The 10,991-nt window shown below is 34.7% G+C and overlaps 1 protein-coding gene across 2 annotated transcripts; it reads left to right on the top strand.

Annotated features, from left to right (window-relative positions):
• The first annotated feature begins 6,228 nt into the window (after positions 1-6,228).
• Positions 6,229-8,487, top strand: LOC102593595 (serine/threonine-protein kinase At5g01020). Of its 2 annotated transcripts, XR_367731.2 has the most exons (6): positions 6,229-6,712; positions 6,842-6,977; positions 7,166-7,302; positions 7,415-7,538; positions 7,621-8,235; positions 8,266-8,487. XR_367731.2 is itself a non-coding variant. In XM_006353781.2 (5 exons), the coding sequence occupies exons 1-5, from the start codon at positions 6,329-6,331 to the stop codon at positions 8,139-8,141; spliced, it is 1,302 nt and encodes a 433-aa protein (XP_006353843.1). In that variant the 5' UTR covers positions 6,229-6,328; the 3' UTR covers positions 8,142-8,487. The 2 variants fall into 2 exon arrangements, 1 of the variants encoding a protein (XP_006353843.1); XM_006353781.2 differs by having other exon boundaries at positions 7,621-8,487.
• Positions 8,488-10,991: the final 2,504 nt, after the last annotated feature.

The raw sequence follows: 10,991 nt of genomic DNA, 5'->3' as shown, positions 1-10,991 counted from the left end.
CCATGCAGTTATGCACTCTTTGTATAGGAATCTATTTTCTAAAAGATCCTGGTTTTCGTACTTTGGTGGGTCTCTGAGATCTTTTCGATGACCTATGTTAAAAGGATATGTGTTTATGTCACTCTTAGAGGCCATTATGGACACAATATTTTGAGTTTCTTTTTGCAACTTTCAGTCTCCAGCCCATAGGTTTGGCATATATATATGCATGGTTTTCTTGGGTACCACATTTGGTATGTGTTTAATTTTTCTCTTGAATGTAGGTTCCATGAGTGAATAGAGTTTACTTCTTCGTAAGATGATTGTTATATGTTGGTCCATGAGTGGCAGGGAATTGTGTGTATATGTTATGATGGTTCTTGTAGATCAAAGTTGCATGTTAAACCCTGGAGATGATGCTTCATGGATAGTTGGTGGTCCGAGTTACTTGATGGATGTGATAAATTAGGTATGGGTGATTGTTATGATTTTGGGCAGGTCTTGGTGGTTGATTAGGTCAGGTTGATGATCGGCGGTCTGATGCATAATTTGATTGGTGGGACTGTTTACGGTTATTAAGGGGATTTGGAACATATCTTATAATGGCGGATTTGAGTCAAGGTAATTTAGTAGGAGTCTTGTATGAGGTTTACTAACTTGGTCAAGGGCCATGGGGTTGACATGGTACTTTAGGGAGAGTAGCAGGATAGTTAACGAGGTTAGTGGAAGGACTGTGGGTTGGTAAAATGAGTGATTTGTAAAATCTCTATATGATAGAGGGTTAGGTTATGATCTGATTCGAGGGTGGAATGGCCTAGATGGTGGAGTTGGCAGTGGAAGGAGGTGGGGTGATTTTAGATAGGGTGTATGAGTCCCAAGGTAGTGTTATGTCACGCCACGAGCCTACACCCTGGGCGGGACTGACACTTGAGAACCATTGTTAGCCCCAAGCGAACCCTTGTCCTGGTTTACTTACTCAGTGGAAGACTTACTCGTGATATAAATACTTTAAAAAAAGTAAACAGAACTGCTCAATAATAAACTTAGATTATATTAAAATAACATTCACTGGCCAAAATGGCAACTTAAGTCTCAACCATCAAAACAGGAAATAGAAAGACTCAAGAACTAATATCTCTAACTATCTGAAGCCTCTAAACAACTGAGATGGACGTCGGGTCAAGACCCACGACGTTCTAATGAACTAAACATACTGAGAGCGATAAAAGGGGATCATCCGGAAGCAAGGAGGCTCACCAACAAACTTTGAAGCTTAGCTAGAATCAACGATGCACTGGATGTTAATCCTAATTACCTAAGTCTGCATCATAAAAAAATGCATTCCAAATGGCATCAGTACATTGAATGTACGAGCAATCGAGAGAAAATCTAAATAAGAATTAAGCTTGAAACGAACTGAAGAAAAAACCTGGTCTAAACTCAACTGAACTCATTTCACTATAAAACAGTATAAACAAGTGCAATATAAAGAAAAGCTTTTTAAAACATGCATAACAACTCTGTGTATTTAGAAATACAATAGCAACTTTGTGTGTATGCAAAGATACAATGTAAACTCTGAAATGTATATAAAAATACAAAATATTGTTGTGGGAGTTTCTCTAACCGACAACCATCACGTAAGAGTTATTGTGATGATACAGCGTTTTGCCTCATGCTGCCAGGGCCGTCCTATACCTTGTCGAGGGTATAGAACCTGACTACTAAGTGAATCCACTAGTCTATACTAAAAAGCACTATGGAATCATCTAAAAAGTATAACCATTTTCTACCCATGGTGGCTACATGGTTTATGGGGGCTGAGAGTTGTCTGAACTCTCCCTCATATTGGTGCTCAATACTACTCTCAAAATATAATACTAGCTCTTATGTTTAAAAACATAACTTCTTTCAATGGTTTGAGATAATTACTCAAAACTTAGCTCAAAGGCTCCTTTTGGAAATCAAAGTTTCCTCTCTTGCTTAATTGTGAAAAGCATTTTACTATTTACTGAAAAACTAGCTCAAAGGCTCTTTTGAAATATCAATTTCCTTTCTTATTTAAATGTGAAAACATTTTAAACTCTTTGGGAATACACAGTCCCTATATACTCTTTGAAGAAATGAACTTCAATCTTTACTCTTTACTCAACTCAAAACTCAAGGCTTAAAACAAAGTTAAAACGTTTGAAAAAAACTTTTGGAAAACTCTATGAACTTTTCTTGACTTGACTCTTAACTTATCTTGACTTGAATCTTAACTTTCCTTGAATTTAATTATGGATTCAAGACTCATGATCTCATGTTATTGATGATTTCATGTTGTTTAGACGTACCTTAGAGTGTAGTAATCAACTAGGAAACATAGGTACGTTTTAAGGGAACTAGAACGGAAAGAAGTGGGAAGAAATAGATGACCTGGAGTCCCTGGCGCTCTGAGTGGTGCGGGGCGCTAAACCAAAAGTTTAGAGTCTGGCTTGGGGCGCTCTGGCTGTTGCGGCGCCCCAGAGGCCAAACATCAGAGAACTTTGTGGGGCGCTCAGAGTGGTGCAGCGCCCCACCTTTTTTCTCAGATTTTTTACGAATTCTCTTGGTTGTTTTTCAACTCTAAACCATCTAAACTCAATTGGGTCTTTCCCCAAACACTTAGATTCAACTACATAACCAAAATATGCAAGAATCTACTCAAAACGACATCTAATTTCATGAATCTATCTCAAGAACTTCTCCAAACTTCAACAATCAAGATTTAAACGAAACTTTCAACAATATTCATCAAGAACTCATAAACTTTTCTTTCAAGAACATAATTACGCTGAATCAAATCATGATTGGCGAGTGGGTGAACTAACCCAACGCTATGTGATCTCACATACCTCGTAGGGATCACCCCTTGACGAAATCCACAAGCAATTCTTCAAGAACTTGGCGATTCCTTGCTTCTTCTCCTCTTTTCTCTTCTCTCAAAACCTTAACTTGGTTTGATAAAGCGTAAACTGAATCCAATCAGTTTAGACCCCAACTTAATTACCAAAAATGGAATTAATTAATTGGATAGCAAAAAGACCATAATACCCTTCAAAAATCCGGTTTTGACTTCCTTATCTAGACAACCCAACTTCAAATGGGCATATCTCCCTCATACGAATTCGAAATCGCTCAAACTCGGCGGCGTTGGAAAGATAATTCAAAGATATTTCCTACGGTATCTTGTAGAACACCTAAATCATATTGATCTAGTAGTTATGGTCGTTTGAAGTTGACCTAAAACTCATACTTAACTTAATTTTGTCAAATTTCCAGATTTTTCATTCTTTCCAAAAATGACTCTTCCTAATTCTATCTCTTTCTAGTTGTGGGTGTTACATCTTATTAGGCAGTGAAGGTGGTAATGTTAAGGATCAGGGTTATAATTATATCTCCAAGTTCCATGTTTATTGATTATTTGCATGATATTATGTGGTGGAGTCGGGTCGACCGATGATGCCTACTAGTGCATGTTGTTTGTGCTGATACAACTTTTTCTATGCAACTTGGCATAGTTTGGTTGCATGGTTAGCGATGTTTCGTAAATAAAGACAATGATGATCTCCGACAAGTTCTACTCATCTTCCTTCATGGTGGGAGTTGTGTCTATTAAAATTAAAATCTTGTATTCTCTTAGAAGCTCTTGTACATGCTTAGACTAGTTTCTTGGGGAGGGTTTAGGGTATTTCTTGACAAAAGTATTCTTATTTTGACCAAGTTTGAGTATTTACATATTTAAATAGGGTTTTAGCTTATATTTTTTTCACTTCCGCATTTAATGTTAGAGTAGGTGTTCGCTCGGCTCAATGGGTTAGGTCGTGACAACCACCAACCACCTCTGTCATCACAACCACCACCATTGTTGAACATTATTGTCAAATATCACACTTACCTTCTCCATCATTATAATTATATACCCATTGCCACCCCCTTGTCTTTGTAGACGCCGCCACCTTTACCACTACTATTAACCACTACCACCACAGTCAGTTTCCACTACTAATAAACTTTGTTACCACAACTAACACCACCATCGGCTACCAGCATCCATTATTTGGTCATTACCGCCACCACCACCACCATTCACCTCCATTATAACAATCACCACAACGCCAACCACCTAAATCGTCACAACTATCACCGCCATTATTACTAGCCATTAACAACCACTATTATCATTACCACCACCACTACAAATTATCTATACCATCACTACCAATCAGCGTAAGTATTTTTTTTTATTAATTTTTATTTGAATTATTTATTTATTTAAAGATACAAATAAATTATATACATTTAGATATTGAATACTAAACCATTCTATTTATTCAGTGTTCCTAGAGACAATATTTTAACTATTCAGATGTACAGATTCAGACGTCTAAACTTTAATGAAAACAAATGAGACCTTATTTTGAGACAAATGTTTTTTACCTATGTAACACTTATTTTAGAATGGAGGAAATAACACAGTACCACATGCACAAATCAACTAGAATGGCACAAAATAAGGAAAAGAAAAAAGGAGAGGGGTGGAACATTCAATTATAATTTGTAGCTGGAGATCAGGATAGAGACTTGTTTATGGACTTCTTTTATTTTTTTATCAATTTGGTTAATGCACCTTAATTAAATGAATTGGTAGCATGTAGAGCTTTTGAAGCTATCATTAATGTGATGATTGGAATTTAGAACCATCAGAAATTGTAGTAGAGTTGACATTGAACTTAGATAACATATTTAGGAAGCAACCAAAACCAAAAGATTTGGTAAGGAGATTTTGATATTTTGGTAGGGAAATTCATTCTCAATTACAACTAAGGGGTGGCTTTTAGGTTTTTAGTTCAGCCAACAAAATGGGACCAGCTTCTAGAAGTATTCTCCTGTCATTTCTTATTTTCTAATAAAATAAAAATTACGTTATTTAACATAGCTATCATATGTCATAAGATGTCTATCACTGTGACTGCTTGGAAGAGATATATTATACATAAATATATTTCCTTCGAAGGGATTATAATTCAAAAAATAGTTAAAGATTGCTAACAAGTCTTAGAAGACTTAGAATATAATATATCATGATTCAGCTCTTAGAAGCAAGACAAAAACATTTGTCCATATATCATGGTTTTAAAAGAGTATCTCAATTTGAAAGCTTTTCTTCACAATAATAATTTCTCTTGATGCATGCAAAACACATGTGTGGGCTCTATTCATGTCTTCAAAAATAGTACTCTCTCCGTCTCACTGAGATTATTTTTTTTAGAAATACTGTTACCTCTTGTATTTTTGCACAACCCTTCGAAAAAATCACAATTGACCTTCAGGAGAGTCACAACCCTTCATTTCCTATTCACACCTTTAAAACTCAACAAATACATCCCTAAATTCTCATCAAGTTTAGGAGTATTTTCAATACTTTTCTCGACTTTTTATTAAGAGTCACATGCTCATATAAGAGTTTGAGACCACTTGTTAGTGTATCTAAGTTAAGTTAATCAATTAGAAGGGTATTTTTAATATTGTCATATATAAGCAATGACAGATGGCAAGAATAACCAAACATAATTTCATGTTGGAAAATGCATGTATTTTTCATATACAAAACGACACATTTTATCAAACTCATAATTTTCCGAAAATCATAGAACTTAAGAAATATTATTTTACTACACTATATTAATTAATAAAAGAAAAAAGGGGCAGTTGAGAGGACAAAATCAGACTTTAGAAGATATCCGGGAGAGGTTTGAGAAACAACAACAACAACAACAACCCAGTAAAATCCCACTAGGTGGGGTCTGGGGAGGGTAGAGTGTACGCAGACCTTGCCACTACCTCGTGCGAGGTAGAGAGGCTGTTTCCGGAAGACCCTCAGCTCAGGTACATCAAATCTGAGGTTTGAGAAAATTAAATAATTTAAATACCCTTGACAGCAAAGTATGAAGAAATTTTCGAACGTAAAGCAAGAAACTGTTGCATTCCACATGTATATTAAATTGAAAAATAATAATTAACACATAACAAACTATTCTTAATCATGCCATTAAAGTCAAATAGGTGGACAAGTCTGTTTCTCTTGTTAGCTAATACAACGACTAAATACTCTTTTTTAGTGTTAGAATTTTTGAATTGTTTCCAAGTACATTTGATTTAGTACATATTTTAATATAAAGTTTTTATACGTTTACATGGAATAATTCAATAAATGCATCAGTCTATATCAAAGTTCTGTGTATATTAAGGAGTAGTTGGTGATTGATAAATTAGTTATAACAAGGTTGAAAAACTCATTACTTTCATTCAGTTGTTTCGCGAAGAAATGACTGGTGAAAAATTAAGCTGGAAATCAATGATTCCATGTTGTTACAAAGTGGATGATGAATTTGTAAGATCTAAGAAACAGGTCAAGAAACAAACTTCATTCCAGAGGCTAACACTTTTAGACTTTGATGATCCAAGTTCACCGTTATCGGCTGATGAACTCTCTAATTCATTCATTGGATCAAGCCTTATAAACTTTACATTTACTGATCTTAGAGAGGTTACACATCATTTTTCTTCTGCTAATTTTCTTGGTGAAGGAGGTTTTGGACCTGTGTACAAGGGATTCGTCGATGACAAGGTTAGACCAGGATTAAAAGCTCAGATTGTGGCTGTTAAGGTGCTGGATACAGAGGGTCTACAAGGTCACAAGGAATGGCTGGTGAGTTATGTTGTTTTTTCGTTCGTGATCTTTTGTGTTTGTGGAGCGATATGGACTGTGAGGATTGAGATGTGATAATTGTTGTTATTATATATATACTTGGTTGAAATTAGTGAGTTTATTATGTAGACAGAGATAATATTCCTGGGGCAATTGAGGCATCCACATCTGGTAAAATTGATTGGATACTGCTGGGAGGATGATAATAGGCTTTTAGTCTATGAATTCTTGCCAAGAGGAAGCTTGGAGAATCAAATTTTTGGAAGTAAGTTTCCATATACATTCATGTGAAGTTTGTGCATATATAAGGCTATCGCGAAATTGGATATAAAATTGATTCTGTTTTTTACATCATCTAAGTAGTAGTATAAATATGGTTTTTAGCACTCAGAGAACCTGAAACCGAGTCGTGCCTTGATATATCTAGTTGTTTGTATTTGTGGCATTATGCAGAGTTTTCGATCACATTATCGTGGTCAACAAGGATGAAGATAGCATTGGGAGCAGCAAAAGGTCTCGCGTTCCTCCATGAAGGAGACAAACCAGTCATATACAGGGATTTTAAGGCCTCAAACATCTTAATAGATTCGGTAAGCACCTCGATGATCTCTTGCTGTTTTTATACTGTAAGAAATGAAAAACAAACACAGAGATATATATATATATATAATGACACTTGAAACATGATCATCTGTGTTGTAGGATTACACTGCTAAACTTTCTGATTTTGGACTAGCAAAGGATGGGCCAGAAGGGGATGATACTCATGTTTCCACACGAATAATGGGAACACATGGCTATGCAGCCCCTGAATACATCATGACAGGTAAATTAACTCTTTGATTCAATAGAAAAATGGTATACGTCCAATTACTTGTGATTAGCTAATTCATTGCTATGATTTCCAGGTCATTTGACGACAATGAGTGATGTATACAGCTTTGGAGTAGTTCTGTTGGAACTGCTGACAGGTAAAAGGTCTTTGGATAAGTCGAGAAGAGAAGGAGAACATAATTTAGTTGAATGGTTAAGGCCTTATCTAAGAGATCCAAAGAGAGTTGCTCGTGTGATGGATCGAAGACTTGAAGATGAATACCCTATGAAAGGGGCACAAACTGCAGCATTAGTAGCATACAAATGCTTAAATCACTATCCTAAGCCTAGGCCTACAATGGATGATGTTGTCAAGATTCTCGAAACTCTTCAAGATGAAAACAACAACAACATCGACACTTCAATCAGTGATCCAATGATAACGATGACATTGAGTAGTGATTTTAGCAGTGGAAGTGAGCAAAATGAGGATGCTGCAGCACCAGAAAGGAATAGAAATAATGAGAGAAATCAAGGTTATGGCTGGAGACATCGACTCAATAGACAGCGAATGGTGGCATCTTACTCAGATACAGCTCTCTATCGAAGACATTGACATGGTAAAGGCATTGCAGCGAACAATATAAGTAATTGCACTTCAATTTATAGATGCTACTAAATATTAATGCAGTAAGCAGAGTATATTGAAGGTATAAGCAGCATACTAGTTTCCTGTCAAGGTATAAAAATGTAACATGATTTTCTCTTCTTTTTTTCTTCTTCTTCAGTTGTTAGATATGAAATTGAAAAAAAAAAACAAGACTAAGCCAATTCTATTGTAAGGTTTGAAATAGACATGTCATTTCATACCTAGCTAGACACTTAACACCGACACTGTGACCTATGGATCAATAAAGTCGGTGAAACAATAGGAGATCAAGACCTAATTTTTGGTGGTTCGATATGTTATTCCATTCTGTGTTGATGAGAGGTAACTGATTAACATTCATATATCGAAATCTGCTTAGACACTAGTGTTATTAAAAAAAAATATGGTTGATTAATAAATGGAGAGGACTTTATTTGTTTAAGTGGAGTTGGTAAGAAACTCAACAATTAAAAGCAACAACGTGACGGCATCAACCTGAAAAATGCAACATATAAAGCAATAAAAACTTTCATTTGTACAGTAGGAACACATAAATTCACACCTTTTCTGTTGAATGAAAGGAACACTTCTCCTTCTCTGATAGCTCCTCCGTCCATATTAGATGGACACTTTCTATTTTACATTTTCATTAAGAAATCATTAATAGATTGATCAACTTTACTATTTTGTCCTTTGTTTATAATAATTTGCCTCTTGAAAACAGAAATTCTTAGATCTTCAAAATCTGCTTAAACTTCTAAAGATCCTATTAGTTGTTGGGGTAAAATGAGAAAAAATTAACTGATTTTATTCTTATTTAGTAGGGATAATTGATAAGGTACAAGTACCTCTTAGACTATGATCGAAATTTCAGAGATACACCTTAGCTAAACTAAGGCCCTATTACCCCCGAACCCATTTTTTTTGGTAATTTTGTACACCTTTTTGGCTTACGTGGCATCCAAACATCTCCCACGCACCTAAACTGTGTGGAGTCGCGGAGTGTACTACGTAAACCAAAAGGTGTATAAAAAAAATGAGTTCAGGGGTAATAGGACCTTAGTTTAGTTAAGGTGTGTCTCTGAAATTTCAGTCATAGTCTAGGAGTACTTATACCTTATTCCTATTTAGTAAGTAATCAAGTAATATGAGACAAATATTTTTAGTAAAATGTCCATCAGGGACGGAGAGAGTAATTAATATGATAGGTAAAACTAGACTACTAAAGATAGGTAAAGTAAAGGGAAAATTAAAGGCCATGTCCATTTAGTGATCTAATTAGTCACTATTTTTAGCTCAACCATCCACTTCTTACCTATATGTACCTTTTGATAATCTAGTTTACAACTTTTAGCTCCTTTTAATAATTTAGTCACTATTTTTAGCTCAATACTTTGCCCCTATTTTTTCCCTTTTTTTAGCCAGTTGTTTCTTCTAAATTTAGTTATCACCTACTGCACAATTAATGATATTTCCTCCATATGTTTGACTGCCATGTAGTCTAAACTTATATTAGTTGAGCAACTTTTATTTATTGCAGACACGTTCGGAATAAAATAATTAAAATAATTTTTTTATTGACTTTAACAATTATTCAATAAAGAAAACATCACATGTCGTAGTTAGAATGAATATATACTATTCACATTGTATTTTCATGACAGCCATATTAATTAATTAGACTTCAAAGTTGAAGTTCTTTTGTTTGCCCAAATAAATTTGTTGTCCCATTAATTAATATTAGAACTAGTGAATTTGTCTGCATTTTGCGTAAACTACATCAAAAATGATCTTTAGCGGTAATTATTAACGACAATAGGTTAATTGTCGCTAAAAACATATGTTTAACGTCATTTAGCACGCTTTGTAAATGTCCCTAAAGCCTATAGCGACTGGATCAAATTATGGCAATTAACTAATGGCGGTAAAGGTTTTATCACTCTTTGTTAATGTGTATATTTATTACTGCTAAAAGCTATTTTTGTTGTAGTGACAGTTATAAAAGACGATAAGATGTATATATATAATATTTGGTTAGTTAATTGACTTCCAACAAAGTCATAAGTTACTATTTCAAATCAAAAGAAATTATAAACTTACGACAAACAAAAAATTATATAAAATATAAAATAAAGAGAAATCAAAGAGAACATAAAAAAAATAAACAAATAATGGAATATCATTCATACGACCTTAATCATTAAAAAATATGAAATCAACGTACAATCTTCTGAGCACTTGCCAACATCCATTCCCTCGAGTTGATCATCATTCTATAGTCTTCATTTTATTGTTCAAGTCAAACTAAAACATGAATATAACAAGTACTGGAAACATAATGTAACACCCCCAAAAAATTTAAGCTAAGACCCGAATAATTCTTCGTATGTGTATAGACCCATACCGGATGATTCCTAGTTGTGCATAGGTGCTAAGCTTAATTCTTTAGTGTGGTAAGAGTATTGGAGAAGAATTAAGGTCATAGAAATTCTATAGCACAAAGTTGAGTTGAAAGTTTCCTTGTTGATTGAATTTTGATACAATAGTTATGTGTCTTATTACCTATCAAATTATAGGTCTTTGAGTCTTATTTCCAATGCCACTAATTATTTGAAAATCAAATCCTGGAGTAAAACGTTATGGCTGTTTTATTAGAGACACTCTAGTCTAGGAATTGTGTTCCATGTTTCACGAATTGGAAACTACTTGTCGTGCAAGCATTTACGGGTTGTGGCTCATACTCGTGGAATTGAATCAGAGACTTGTAATTTTCACCTCAACTTCACGGAAGCAATCCACGAGTTTGTGGATCATTCC

This window comes from Solanum tuberosum, unplaced genomic scaffold (genome assembly GCF_000226075.1).
Source record: "Solanum tuberosum cultivar DM 1-3 516 R44 unplaced genomic scaffold, SolTub_3.0 scf00162, whole genome shotgun sequence".
Lineage (NCBI taxonomy): Eukaryota > Viridiplantae > Streptophyta > Magnoliopsida > Solanales > Solanaceae > Solanum > Solanum tuberosum.
The sequence above is the reverse complement of the archived record's forward strand: the minus strand, read 5'-3'. Positions and strand labels throughout refer to the sequence as shown.

What these genes read in the sequence shown, in the direction of transcription:
- LOC102593595 (XM_006353781.2), top strand. Translation starts at nt 6,329, where the DNA reads ATGACTGGTGAAAAATTAAGCTGGAAATCAATGATTCCATGTTGTTAC. An exon ending in GGAGAATCAAATTTTTGGAA is followed by an intron (nt 6,978 to 7,165) that starts GTAAGTTTCCAT and finishes GGCATTATGCAG; the next exon opens with AGTTTTCGATCACATTATCG. An exon ending in CAAACATCTTAATAGATTCG is followed by an intron (nt 7,303 to 7,414) that starts GTAAGCACCTCG and finishes TCTGTGTTGTAG; the next exon opens with GATTACACTGCTAAACTTTC.